The sequence below is a fragment of the Eulemur rufifrons genome, chromosome 26 (assembly GCF_041146395.1).
Source record: "Eulemur rufifrons isolate Redbay chromosome 26, OSU_ERuf_1, whole genome shotgun sequence".
Taxonomy (NCBI): Eukaryota; Metazoa; Chordata; class Mammalia; order Primates; family Lemuridae; genus Eulemur; species Eulemur rufifrons.
Window position 1 is genome coordinate 6,883,822 of NC_091008.1, and position 15,347 is coordinate 6,899,168.

At 42.5% G+C, this 15,347-nt stretch overlaps 1 protein-coding gene across 5 annotated transcripts in view; it reads right to left on the reverse strand.

Moving 5' to 3' along the window:
- The window catches only part of NPNT (nephronectin), a 66,322-nt gene that overhangs the window by 32,579 nt on the left and 18,396 nt on the right, over nucleotides 1-15,347 (reverse strand). For 3 of the 5 annotated variants that reach the window (XM_069459217.1, XM_069459215.1, XM_069459214.1), the window contains one exon: nucleotides 6,661-6,753. In XM_069459217.1, the coding sequence (XP_069315318.1) occupies nucleotides 6,661-6,753 (93 nt within the window). Of the gene's footprint in view, nucleotides 1-2,007; nucleotides 2,101-6,660; nucleotides 6,754-15,347 lie in introns of all 5 variants that reach the window. The other 2 variants (XM_069459216.1, XM_069459213.1) reach the window with 1 other exon arrangement.

Below are 15,347 nucleotides of genomic sequence, written 5' to 3' on the forward strand. Positions count from 1 at the left end.
GCTTTCAAAACTGTTGTATTCGTTGTCACATTCTGTCGGACACAGACCTGGTATCGCTTGTGTTACAATCAAACTGTCAGAAATTCAGAAACGACACTTCCAAATTATAGTCAATTCCCTATAATAGGTGGAACAAAATAAAGACCATGAAAACTCTCCTTGATCATGCTACCTCAGGTCTTAAAAGTTGATAGGATAACCTAGGAAATAAGGCTTTCGTGTTTTTATTTTCAATTTGCTTTGATCTTCTTTTTTCTCTGGATGTTTCTAATACTGTATAAATTATTCCATAACAAAAAAACGTAATGACTTCTATCATGTTACCTCTTTTACCATACCAAAGGATAAAACTCTATGATTAAATCACTTATATTCAAATGCTTTAATTATTAATTAGACAATTCTAGTACTGTCAGAAGTACATTTAAGCGGGTTGGTGAATTCAGGAGCTGGGGTGAAAGAAGAGGGGAGCGAGTAGGGAACTGCCCAGAGCAGGAATGCAAAGCTGCAGAACATGATCATTGCACTTCAGGAAAAGGAATCAGAAGTTTTATTAGCGTGCAGACACTGAAAAGGGGCTTGAAAAAAATCTCGAGATTCGCTGAGTAAGATAACCCAATGGATTTTTAAGGAAAATAAACTTGCATTTGTTTTAATACCTTTGGAATTTTCCCCCTTTTGATGCTTAAACAATGTTTCAGAAATCTCAACTTATAAATTTTGTCCAAAGTGGAGGTTCCTAGGCAAACGTCGATTTGTCAACTACCGTAACTTCTATTCTTTAAATTTTCAATGACTCTGAAATTGATTCCACTGCCCCAATTCCTTGTGCAGAAGATACACAAACGCCTCAAGTTCCCCATCGGCAGAGGGACGACGATTAATAACTTAAACTATTTTAATTCAGTTATTCTAAGTTTCCAAATCTATGAGTGGGTAAGGAATAAAACCTCTTACAAGAGAGACTAAAATTATGCTCCCATCGTTACTTTTCTACAAATCTTTTTTTTTTTTGAGACAGAGTCTCGCTCTGTCACCCGGGCTAGAGTGCCGTGGCGTCAGCCTCGCTCACAGCAACCTCCAACTCCTGGGCTCAAGCGATCCTCCTGCCTCAGCCTCCCAAGTAGCTGGGACTACAGGCACACGCCACCATGCCTGGCTAATATTTTCTAAATATTTCAGTTGTTTTGGCTAGTTTCTTTCTATTTTTGGTAGAGACGGGGGGTCTCGCTCTTGCTCAGACTGGTCTCGAACTCCTGAGCTCAAACGATCCTCCCACCTCGGCCTCCCAGAGTGCTAGGATGACAGGCGTGAGCCACTGCGCCCAGCCCTTTTCCACAAACCTTTACAGCATAACAACGTCATTAATATTTTCAGTGTTTTTATTCTCACAACCACCCCATAGGCAAACAGGGCAGGAATTACTGCCCCCACCCCCATTACTAAGTGGTTTGCTAAAACCCAGATCCATTAAAATGATTTGCTCGCAATCGAACGGCTAATTAGGTGCCATCTGGAACCAGAGCTTAGGCTTTCTGCTATTATGAAATGTACACCAAATGCAGGACGCTAAGGTCTGGTGCGATGTCCAGGTAGACTAAAACTTGACACCTCAAAGAGATGGGGAAGAGGATTTGACCACATCTAAAATCTACTTGGCAAAAGGCGTCAAAAGCCCAGTTTCGGTTGCTTTGGAATTCCTGACTTTGCCTACGCATGAGAAAGTTACTTTGCGATCTGACTTTGAGAAAACACTTCAAAGCCTAGGAAAGGAGAAGACAAGCAATGAGTGACGCTTGAGGCATGAAAGGGACAGAAGAGCTCCATGCTTCTCAGAGCACAGAGAATCAGCGCCGGGTGGCAATTCCTGCTGCTCGTGTGTCACATGCTCGGGGCTGAAGGCTGGGCGCTCCTGGACTAGTCGCCAGCGCATTGGCAAGAGGTGACGTCACTGCAGGAAGCCGTGCAGGTGGGAGGGACAGACCACCTTAGCCAACGCACGCTCACCCCTTGCAGGTAAACTTGTGGGTTGGTGATCCGGGGGCTGGAAAAGAGGCCGTTCACTGCCCTGGGGAAGAGGAGCCGGGTAGGAGCGTTGGTCTTCACGCCAGGAAGAAGGTAACAAGAGTCAGCTTTGAACTGATGTCATTTTTAGCCCTAAAAATCTTTACAAGTATATATTAAACCATTACATAACGTTGGCAGAGTTTAAACAGAACGTTTTAGATAAAACAGTAGTTCCCGGTTCTTCTGCGTTTTCATTGTCTTTAATTGGTTTTTTCTTAAAAATGTATCCCTGCCATCTTGGTTCCCGAGGAACACACACACGTAATAAATCGATAATTCATTATTCTCATACCATTTTGTAAGAAAACACCAAAAAAGAGGTCATTTTAAAAAGCATGATTTTGTCATCAATAGAAGGAGGAAAACAAGAAAACGATTATGCAAATATTGATTATAATCAACCTGCTCTATTTAGGGCCACTGAAGTCTTATATGACCAACTTAAGATTTTTTTCCTATATTATGCTATCAATAGTAGTTTCTTTTTTCTTTATTTCTTTCTGAATAGTAAAGTGCTCTAAAATTATGCACAAATTTCTGATTTCCATAAAGACCTCATTTAAATGATAGCATGAGAGATCGTCAATGTTTGCATTCAAAAGTAAGAACTGAAGCTACATTTAGGTCACATTTAATTACAAAATAGACAAGAAGCATGCTGCAAAAAATGTTAACTGTCGCCATTGTTAGCTGACCAAAAAGTTAGAAGATGGGCAAGACTCAGAGTCAAAAAGTCAATCACATTCTGTTTCAAGACTATCACGTTACTAACAGCCGGTTAAACTTCCAAGTCAAATGAACATTGGTTTTGAGGTTGAAACCATGTATCATTCAAAAAGTAAGGCTGCCAGTAAGGTCTTTAATATTGGGGTTGAAGCACTTCGATTGTTGTGTTAGCAAAGCAATCAACTTTCCGACGTAGCCAGTCCGTGGAAATTTAGCGTCTGATTCTGTGCTACAAAACTCCAGTTCTGTTTCTCGCGATGACGAATTCAACACGTGAAGCATAAACCGTGCCAAAAACATTAGTAATTGATATTTATAAATAGTTTCTCCTGAAATTATGATAAAGCACGTTGTACATTCCAAAGAATGTCTTCTATTTCTGAAAATATGCAGTGATAGGATAGATTTACATGCTAAAAATCATGCCCCAGTGAGAAAGTTATAAGAAGATTATTATCTATCACAGAATTCTTTCCTGGCTGGGGGAAAGGGGACTTGCATGGGTGCAGAGACTCAAGGAGGAGGAAAATATGTGTAAATAAAATTGCCGGAGGAAGCAAAGTGGAGGACAAGCAAACAATCAAAGAGCATCTTGCCAGAATTCGGGGTAGAATTTCACCTACTCTGAAAGGCAATACAGAAAGGCCTTGCAGAGTATGTTAATGATGGGTCCAAGCCTGTGATTTCGTATCTGATCTAGATGTAGCCAATCCGGAAAATGACTCCAACGGAAGAGCAAGCCACCAACAGCGGATCACGCCAAGCCCGTGACAAGGCTGTTAAATTCCCCCAGCTCCAAAGCGCGGCTCGCCCTGCTATTCTGGGTGCTCCCCCGGCAGCCCTAAAAGCGCTGGTTAATAAGCACTTGTCATTTATTCAGGCTGTTTGCTCTGCCGAGCACGTATCTTGGGGGTTATTTCTTAAAGTGTGTAACTGGCAGCAGAATTCTTAGTGCATACGTGGGCCTGACACCCAAACCTACCTTTAATCAAAAGCTAATTTCCAGTTCAGTAAAATGATTTCGAATATACTTCTCGACATTTCCCTCCTTGAGAAAAAAGAACTCTGTTTGATTTCCTTTATCTCTGAGGCATGTTTTCTACTTTGTTAAATTGTGTGGGCCTGGATAAAAGCAGTCTAAGGTCATCTGCTTTGTAGCAGCTGAAGACAATTTGCTCTGATAGCTTTTATGGGGGTCTGGGCAGCTTTCGCCTTCTCCTGGTCACTCAGAGCAGCCTCTCTCACCCTGACGGGGATTAGGGACTGTCTGAGGTGCTGTAGGGGACAACTGATAGACTCTTCCGAGTTCCCACGGTGTTCATTATATGAACCGTTGTTCATTTAACAAACGTTTAGTGTGCACTTATGTGCAAATCACTTTCATGATAGTTTTCAGGACCCCAGACATGAGAGAGACACCACAAAGGATTCCTGCTCTCAAGGAACATACGTGGCTGGGCGCGGTGGCTCACGCCTGTAATCCTAGCACTCTGGGAGGCCGAGGCGGGAGGATGGCTCCAGGTCAGGAGTTCGAGTCCAGCCTGAGCAAGAGCGAGACCCCATCTCTACTAAAAGTAGGAAGAAATTATATGGACAACTAAAAATATATATAGAAAAAAATTAGCCGGGCATGGTGGCGCATGCCTGTAGTCCCAGCTACTCGGGAGGCTGAGGCAGGAGGATCGCTTGAGCCCAGGAGTCTGAGGTTGCTGTGAGCGAGGCTGACGCCACGGCACTCTAGCTTGGGCAACAGAGCGAGACTCTGTCTCAGGAAAAAGAAAAAAAAAAAAAGAACATACACCTTCCCATCAGGAACCGACCACAAACTGCTTTTTTTTTTGTAAGGAGGGCAAAGGAAGAGATGATTAAAATATGTCAGTTTACTCGAAACTGGAGTTTCATTTTCAAGATTGGACTTGAAATTACATTTTCAGTGTCAGCACTGTTTTTGCAAGTGTAAAAAATCACATTTTGCTACTAATGGAAATCCTCTTCTCCCTAAGGAATATGGTTTTAGGAGGCGAGATTTTAACTCGGTATATTCCAATTTTTCTTTGGAGAAATAGGTATACGTTGTAGTCCATGGTAAACTGGTTTTCCGAAAATAAGAGCTACCCAGTGATGAGATCTTGTTCCAATAATAGTTTTAGTGTCTTTGGAGCATGTTAAAGTTCATGTAGCTCCTGCAACTAAATTTAAGTGAATTTCTCTACACCAAAAGTAGCTTCATTTAATAGTTTTCTTTCTGTAAATTCCTGGCATTTGGACAACTAAGTTTTATCATGCTGACATAGTGATAAAACCTCTGAGGGTTTATGTTCACCACTTTAAAAACAAAAGAAGTATAGTGGGATCCTAAGATGAACACTGATAACTCAGTAACCAGAACCTAGCAAGCTGCTACTTGTAAACTTAGGTCGGGGAAGGAAAATCAAGTGGATTTTTAAAAGAGTAAACAGATAGCAAGAGCACCAGTTATTTCAAAAAGACTACCCAGGTATGGTTGGTAAATATCAAGTTTAAAGAAAAATATTATAGGCCGGGTGCGGTGGCTCACACCTGTAATCCCAGCACTCTGGGAGGCCGAGGTGGGAGGATCGCTCGAGGTCAGGAGTTCGAGACCAGCCTGAGCAAGAGCGAAACGCCCGTCTCTACTAAAAATAGAAAGAAATTAGCTGGACAACTGAAAATATACATAGAAAAAATTAGCCAGGCGTGGTGGTGCATGCCTGTAGTCCCAGCTACTCAGGAGGCTGAGGCAGGAGGATCGCTTGAGCCCAGGAGTTTGAGGTTGCTGTGAGCGAGGCTGATGCCACGGCACTCTAGCCCGGGCAACAGAGTGAGACTCTGTCTCAAAAAAATAAATAAAATAAAATAAAATAATAGGGAGTATAATTCAAGAAATAAACTGACTCATCTTTTTAGTAAAATCTAACCCTAACTTTTCATTATTTCTAGCTTTTGAACTCCTAATGGTAGAAATTGGGGGCTGAAATTAATTAAAAAGACAAGCCTTGTCTGACTCTGTTAGCATGAGTCAGAGGATCACATTTCCAATTACATTTTCTTCATTTAAAACTAATATGGCGGAAAGAATATGGATTATACAGACAATAGCTCCACGTTGACATACCAGCTGTTTTACCAACTAATCCTGTGAACTTCAGCAAGACACTTTACATCCCTGAGCTTCAGTCTAAGTGAAAACTGGAATAATAATTAATATCGTATTTATATCTTAATTATAATAAATAACACTCTACCTCCTAGTGTTGTAAGGATGCAAATGGATAATATATGCAAAATACCTGGGACACTATGAATGTTGGGTAAATGTTAGCTTTTATAAACTGATGCTGGTTTTGTTTTTTTTTTTTTAAATCACTTGCTACATTAATTGACTTTTCTATTTCTCAGAGAAACATTCCAGATGGGTCAGCAGCTGCAGGGAGATTTAATCACAGAATCAAAGGGCTCAGGGGTGGAAGGAACCTCCAAATTTCAAGTCAAAGCCCCTGTGTGACCCCTGGCATGAAAAGGGAGAGGAGACCGGGGGCCGAGGGGGTTGAGATTCTGCCCGGGGCTTCCCAGCTGGTTAGTGGAAGAACCGGAGCACCGAAGGCTTCTACACGACCGATGATCCTCTTCCTGGAAATCCATTCTAGGCACTATCAGAGAATCAGGGGATGACACCTGTTTAATTATCCTTTGTTACAATAAATTTTACAACATTTACCGTTACCATATTTTTATCTATCAGCACATTGGTAGCTCACATAATTAGGGAAAATATCTATGGAAAGTGGTTTGGCACGGAATAGAGGAGGTGGCTTAGGATTGTGTATTTACGTCGGACTGTCTTCCTACCTTGGCTGCAGGTTTTTCCAGCATATCCAGGATGACATTTGCACTTATTTGGCCCGATGCATTCGCCATGTTTGCACCGCGGTTGGCAGATAGCTGTGAAAAAAGGGTATCACGCATTATCCCTAGGTAGCAGATCACCAGCCATGTAGCACTGATGTCATGAGTACTAGCCTGATAGTCAGAGGAAAAAAATTAGAATTTACGACGACGTAGCAGAAATATACAAAAATCACTGTTTCTTATAATCACTGTCTACACTATACACACCCACACACGTTACATGTGTGTGCATGTGTGTACATGTGTGTGTATCCCTTGGCGCTGAAAAATTTTCTAAGCTTGAGGACAATAATCAAATCGTCCAAAAAAAAGAAAAAAAAATAGGTAAAATTATGCATAAACATAACAGATATTTGTATAGAGTTATAAATTCACAATAACTTGCAGCCATAATTTCAAACTCATTCTCTGACGCCCTTAAAAAAGTCTTTTTTCACCCAAAGATACTGGGTACCCTTAAAAAAGTCTTTTTTCACCCAAAGATACTGGGTGTGTATGAAATCGAAATAAATTTCCAATTCAACAATAAAATACTTATTTTTGTTAGAAATGGTATTTCTAGGTAGGAGATGATTCAAAAATGAAACAAAAACTAAAACAATATTTTTGAGAACTTCGATTTAAGGATATTTCTGTCGTCGTGACCTGTCCTAACCCGAAGATGTGTCACAATTGCTCTCTAATCCAGAATGGCCCTTCTACGTCCTGTCTTAGCAAATAGAGAGTTCTCAGTTTGATATTTATTCTATTTCATCCACTGAGTTCCACTTCCCCCAAGACCACAAAGTGCTATAAATCATCACTCAAATATTTTCACCGTCTAATTGGAATTTATTCTATACCAGGGGTTTTCAAGTGGGGGTACATTTTTGCCCCTTGGGGACACTTGGCAATGTCTAGAGACATTGGTTGGTTGGGGGTGCAACTGGCATCCAGTGGGTAGAGGCCAAGGACGCCGCTAAACACCCTACGATGCTCAGAGAACCCAGCACCACCACGAATTATCCAAGCCCAAAACGTCCCGGTGCCAGATGGAGAAACCTTGCTCTATACCAGCTACGCGAGTGTCGTGATGCCAGGTACTACCGCAGATGACAAACAACCGCAGGGCCCAATCACTGGCCTCAAGGAGCCTACAATCTAGAGGAAGAGGCAAAACCACCACATGTTTCTAATTCAAGCCAGTGCTTACGAGCAAAACGGGGGGCATATATGAAATTCGTGAAGACACCATCGGACAAGCAAATCCACCTAGATTTGTACAGAAAGCCACACGGAAGAGGCTTGTGTTAGAGCTTGAGGCGTGGGCACACAGGGAAGGGAGCAGACTGCCGAGGAGAAGAGCGACGTGGACCGTCATTCCACCAGGGGACACTCGTCATTCAACCAGGGGACGCTCGGGAGGGTCCAAGCTAGAGAGGCGGGTGCATGCTGGTGGAAGAGTCAGAAGCAATCACAGGTGAGCGGTATCAGAAGATGATGCTCCCTAAATTTCAGACTGAGGCAGATGCGCTTTATCTGTAGGAAACGGGACATTTCTGGAAGTTTAGCATCATCAAGAGCATTACCTGATGAAAGTCAATGCTCTGGGAATACCGGCATGGGGATGATGTGTAGGACGGACTGGAAAGCGTCTAGAGGCACAGAGAGCAGTCAGAAGCCCAGAGAAATCGTTCAGGTCCAACACGAGGAAAGCGTGATTTGTGTGGGCGACAGCAAGAGATGACGGGCTTCGATGCCCACCCAGGGAAGAGCAGACAGGCCTTGGAGACCCAGGGGAATGAGGCCAACAACGACCCTGAATTTCAAAGCCCCAACGCTTCTTCCCTCCCACGTTAACCCAGGCTGTTTTCCATCCTGGGACATGCTCCCAGTTTCCTCCCTTGCAATCCTCAAATCTCATTTCTTTTAAAAAATCTAACGTTCCTGCAAAACTCATGTGCATGTTATTTCTGTTGTTTTCTACCTTTCCTTGCTCACCTGGCATTCCACGGGGCTTATTTGCTACTTTTACTTCCGGGTTTATTTGTTGTCCCCAGTTGGACCCTGCCCCGATCCTAATGCTTAGACAGGGCTGCTCAGGAGGTGTTTAATTAAAAAGCTTGCAGAAAGCAAAAAATGAGTAGCGTGTAAATGGTAAAGTACCTGCAAAATTCTTAAATTCTGATTTTTGACGTGGCATGACATTCCAAGGGACACAACTTTGTTCAGGTCTGTGGAAAGAAATGAACTTTCTAGGAGGGCCTTTCCAATATTACTGCTCAGTCAGCTGTCTACCTGCCAGGTGGCTTATGTACAGTTTTTAAAACCAGTCCCAGAAACACGCTACTGTTATGTGATTTTGAGGCCCCATAACCAAGAAATACAATTAAAAGAGATTTTTTTTTCATCTAAGAAAGAGACATTCCCTAAATCTTTTTTTTTTTTTTTTTTTTTGAGCTAGAGTCTCACTCTGTTGCCCAGGCTAGAGTGCCGTGGCGTCAGCCTCGCTCACAGCAACCTCAAACTCCTGGGCTCAAGCGATCCTCCTGCCTCAGCCTCCCGAGTAGCTGGGACTACAGGCATGTGCCACCATGCCCGGCTAATTTTTCCTATATATATTTTTAGTTGGCCAAATAATTTCTTTCTATTCTTTTAGTAGAGATGGGGTCTCGCTCTTGCTCAGGCTGGTCTCGAACTCCTGACCTCAAGCGATCCTCCCACCTCGGCCTCCCAGAATGCTAGGATTACAGGCGTGAGCCACCGTGCTGGGCCTAACTCTTAACATTCATATACGACTACAACCTCAATAACCAAGTATCACTGAGGCACACAGAACGCCATATTTAAAAAAAAATAATAAATAAACATCTCAAAATCATTTTAAATGCAAATCCAGGTAATAATCCTCTCATTCATTAGAATTTGAAAGTATCTCTAAAACCATGAGAAAGTCATTTGGAAAATACCACTTAAAAACAAAAAAAAATTATTTAGGACACTTTATCAAACAATTAAACCTGAGGCCCTTGGGCTCTATTGTCTTTTGACTCCCTGACCAGCTTAGTGACCATCCATTTATAGTATTTTCAGGTGCTTTATAGGGACAATAGTTTTTATTGCCCCCTCCCCCACTTTTTGTTGTTTGTTCTCAGCAGAGTCCCCTAATCCTGGGCACGTCATATGCACACATTCCGAGAGGCCAAGACGGTTAATGTTTCCTCCGCGCTTAGGGAGTCAGTGTCTCCAAACAAACTGCTGTTTGCATTTCCAGACTTCGCCGAAGCAACCAACAACCCTCAGATCAGCCAGTGGCTACTAAACGGGATAGGATACTCACAAAGTTGATAGAATCAACTCTTTTCTCCTTACAAAAAGAAAACCCTTTGGAAACTGTTGCACAAAAGGACTTTCTCCTATCATCTTGCCGGCATTAAGGCTGGACTGGAATTCAGTAAACATGTAGCCAACATTTGCTACAATGTGTTATGCTAGGCTGGGGGGGGGGGATGAGAAAGTCGAAGAGGATATGAAATATTAACTGTCAAACTGTAATATATTGACTAAACCGTGACAAGGGTCGTGATAGGGAGATGAATTAACAAAGGAGGGTGGGAATAACTGTGACTGCTGGTCCCAGTATCTAAACTATGATCTGCACACTGTGTTAGAGATAGAGCAGTTGGGATGGGAGACAAAAGATCTTCAGAATATGAGCACGGTGGGGGGAGGTGGAAAAGGGGATTCTCCGTGAGCGCAGAGTGTTTTTGTGCAACTACAGTATAAAGTGCTTAACACGCCGACTGCCGCACTAGAAAAAAAAATCTTTCCCTGGTGCCAGTGTTTTATTATGAAAACAGAATAAACACTTCAAAAACAACATAATCCTTTCTAATTTAGTGAACAATTTATTTTTTATTGTTTTCCGTGGCTGAGTTATATGCAACTTGAAAAATAGTTCTTGCGGCTCCCAAGGTGAAAAGACACGTGTGAGTTACATATGCTTCACGAGGCCCCCGGCTCAAAACTAGCATGAGTTAAATACAACTCACACAGCAGTTAATGTGTTAGAACAGAGGAGATCGAAAGAAAGGCTAAGACAGATCATAGAAGGCCAGTGGCTTCTTACCAATGTCTATCTTTCCCTTCTGCTTTAATACAGAATAATTTATTTTTATTGTTATTTTTTTGAGTGTGGGATGAGTTAGCAATGTAAGACTACATTTCCTATGCTCCTTGGCACATACAAGCAGCCAAGTGGCTAACTTCTGGCTAAGTGGTATGAAGGCAGAAGTAATTAGGTGGAACTTTTGGATGCTGATGATGAAGCCTTCCTCTGTTTTTGCCTGGAACGTAGAGGTGATGGCTGAGCTACAGTGGCCTCTTCATGACCATGAGGCTATCCTGAGAATGGAAAGAGGGCAGAGCGAGAAGTCATAATATTTTTTTTTTTTTTTTTTTGAGACAGAGTCTCACTCTGTTGCCCAGGCTAGAGTGAGTGCCGTGGCGTCAGCCTAGCTCACAGCAACCTCAAACTCCTGAGCTCAAGCGATCCTCCTGCCTCAGCCTCCCGAGTAGCTGGGACTACAGGCATGCACCACCATGCCCGGCTAATTGTTTCTATATATATTTTTAGCTGTCCATATAATGTCTTTCTATTTTTAGTAGAGATGGGGTCTCGCTCTTGCTCAGGCTGGTCTCGAACTCCTGAGCTCAAACCGCCCACCTCGGCCTCCCAGAGTGCTAGGATTACAGGCGTGAGCCATCGCACCCGGCCGAGAAGTCATAATATTAACCGTAAATCACCATCCTGGCAATTTAGAGCACTGATCTTTGTGTCATTATTAATATTACGACTTGCAGCCAAATACATTTCCTGACTGTTTTTGAGCACTAGGCTACGGAATCCGGACTAAGTCTGTGTTTATTATCAAGCCAGCAAAGGTTTTTTTTTTTTTGGACATAAACTTAGGATGGGAGTGTTACGAGTAGATCCTAGCACAGAAATAAAACTTGTCAAATGCATTTTATATCTACAATACCATTTACTCACGCATCTGTAAAATAACTTCATTTCCGCATCTAAGTAACTAAATTACGAGGTCCACGCCCATCTCAAAACTAGAGAAAAGTAATTCCCAATTCCTGCGTTAACCAGCCCACCTTCTGATGACTCACTCCACGGTGAGGCGAGCTGTCAGGGGCCAGCACGAACCGGCTTTGCAACCTCCTTACTCTGAACAGCAGGTCATACCCCCAAAAAAGAAAAAACGATAAATGATCCCTTTTCAGTGGTCCATTTCATAGTGGTCTTCTAAAGCATCAAAAGCAGAGGATGCACTTGACTCCTTGATCTGGAGGAAACAGCGTGTCTGCTGGTTCTACAGATTCCTCAGAAAACGCAGTATTGCTTCTCTGACCCTCCCGGGGCTCAGGAACAAGAATTTTGAGCTATATTTGGTGGCGCACTGTTTCCAGCATCCACACAATGTTTAGCAGCTTAATAAAGCTTAAGTAAAGGCCAGGTAAAGATCGAAGATAATCTACGAATGACAGCTATTCTGCCCCCCAAACTGGCTGCCGGAATGAAGCCCAGATGAGCAGTCACGCTCAGAATTTACACTCTGACATTCCTGTAGCCTAATCTCCAAAAGCGTCCTTAAAATAACCTCTAAGTCATTGTTTTAACTAGAAAAAGCAACAAGGCTCAACTGGCAAAGCAAACATAGCTCTTTAATGTCACATGCCCAAGTCTCTTCTGTCTGGCCGCAATCTAAAATTGCACTCTTAAAAATCCATCCTAACCGATGTCACTCGAGTTCTGAGAGCCGGAGGCTACTTTCTAACTCCGGTAGAAGTGGTGAGCAACCAAATAAGCCGGGGGAAACTCACATGCCCACATCGATTCTGTAATATTTCGTAGGTGAGCTCATCACGCTGGGAGTCAAGTGCTAACAGGTGAAAAATGAGGACATTGTTGAGATGCCCAAGCAGAATGGCAGCTCTGGAAAGTGACAAGAAAAAAGTCAATCCGACCGCAGCAGTCGTTAGTAATTTGAGGATGATTTTCTTATCATAAATAAGATCGCCTTGCCTTTAGAGTCCGGAAAATCATTCGTAATTTCTGCAATCTACATCACGTTGTTATTCAGACGTGGCACCTCTAAAAGCACAACAAAGAACCTTGTCCTCCAGGTTTTGTGACTTAGAAATAAATGGGCACAGGAGCCACAAGGGCAGGGCGGAAGGATAAAGAGACACAAAACTGGGAGGTTTCAGGAAGTGCTCCTTACGTCTAACAAGCTGCACAGAATTCAGATATGGATGAATTCACTTGGGGAGGAACAAGAAAAGATGATGAGGAATATCTTTTTTTAAATAGTCACTGGCCTTGGAAATGACTATTCAGTTCCTGTTGCCACAAGAACTGAATAAAAGTGTCTCTGATTGTTATCGCCATAAAACACAATTAAAGACTCTCGTAGACACGGAACTCAAAACCACTTTACGTGACTAACTGAATTCATCCTCACGACATCCAGATTAAGGCAGGAGAGAAGCAGACGTTGTCTTCATTTTGCCAACGAACGAGTGAAAACGCAGGAGATTAAGTGACGTGACCCAATTTCAATAAACATTTCTTATCTCAGTTCCAGGAACAATCCACTAGCGGGTCAGAAAAAGACCGGAAAGACCAGCATGTCAAGTGCATTTGGAAGGGAGAAGAGTGAGATGATATCAATAGTAAAACGCTAAGTGGGAAAGGATTGGAGGGGTGGAGAATGTCAGTGGTGATGAAAAGCATAAAAGTATTTAAAGTTACACTTCCGGGAAGGGAAAGTTGCAATTAAGAACACAATATATAATTTAAGAAGATGAAAGTAACCCTGCCAGAATATTTCAAAATCAAATAATCTCTCTGCCCTGTTGCTCCGGATAGACATTGGATCTGGAGCCACTAATGAGGTACAGAATTGTTATCTCTTTTGAAGAATTGCAACAGCTAAACTTATTTTTTTTATTTAGGCTTCACATTTTATTTGACGTTATGGTAATTAAGAACTTCAATCATGAACGATAGTCCAATAGTTAAGGTCAACCAATCAATGGTAATTTAAGGCATAAAGTCAAAATAAATAAGGGTTTCTGGTCCTTATAATGTTGTCTCCCAGGAGCTGTATAACAATAACTTATTTTATTTTTGCCTTTGGGATCATCCAATTCTCACACATTTCTCAAGTATCTATTTCATCTCTATTTAACTTTTAATTCCTGAAGTAGCCCCGAACCTGTAAGTGGCTACATCTACATTTTGGCATCTGAAGCCAGCTTTTGTTTGTCCTAATTAAGCATTATTCCTTTTTCTACTTAAAAAAAAAGTCTTCCTCTGAGCACCGTTGCCATTTTCAGTTTGCTTGGAATTTTAACTTTTTCTTTCTGTTTGCATTGTGCTAGAATGGAATTTAGAGCGATGCCAAATAAGATTTTAAGAACACAGAAGAAAGTGTTACTATTTACTTGGAAATGTGAGCAAGACTTTTTTTGTTTTTGTTTCTTTAAGTCGGGGAATAGTAGCAAGGAGTGCACCTGGCACCCAGATCCTTGTTTCTAAAAATCATTCCCCAGTAACAGGAATCATGACTAGGGCATGGTGTGTATTTCCTGTGGCAAAAAGCAAGTATACATAGTCCAAGAACGGTAGAGCTCTGTGCCAAGGACATTGAAGCTGGCTTAGAGGAGTTCCACGGGCCAGGTACGGGGTCCTCCGAGCATCAAGAATAGTGATAGTTACTGATAACAAGTGAACAATAAAAGAATCTATGGCTCTGAAGTGATTCTAAAACAGAAGAGGCCGGAGCTTCTCCTTACAGAAGAAGGACTCCTAACTTGTAGACGGAATGACGACATTTGAAAACACAATTTTACAACCGCCACTGAAATATCAATAACTAATTTGAGGAAAGATTATCCATAAATGTTTCAACTTTCATTGGATCAAAGTTTGTTGTGGAACGGGATATTTGAGCAGTCTCAGTGTGTCGACCCCCAGCTCACTCCCTGGTTACGAGGAAAAGAAGGTGCCTTCCGTGCAGAAATCTGGAGGACGTCACCTTGATCAAGTGATCAAACTGAGCGTCACCAGTAATGGGACAAATTGACATTATGTGCAATGAGAGTAACATATGATCACCTGTGTAATATTCTTCTTCTTTCTTTTTTTTTTTTTTTGAGACAGAGTCTCACTCTGTTGCCCAGGCTAGAGTGAGTGCCGTGGCGTCAGCCTAGCTCACAGCAACCTCAAACTCCTGAGCTCAAGCGATCCTCCTGCCTCAGCCTCCCGAGTAGCTGGGACTACAGGCACACGCCACCATGCCTGGCTAATTTTTTCTAAATATTTTAGTTGTTTTGGCTAATTTCTTTCTATTTTTGGTAGAGACGGTGTGGGGGGGGGTCTCGCTCTTGCTCAGGCTGGTCTCGAACTCCTGACCTCGAGCGATCCTCCCGCCTCGGCCTCCCAGAGTGCTGGGATGACAGGCGTGAGCCACCGCGCCTGGCCAAGCAGGCCATACTGCGCTGCACTCACGGAAGAGAGCTCCGTGGTGAAGATGCTATTACGCTGGGTGTGAAGACGTGTGAGACACGGTCCC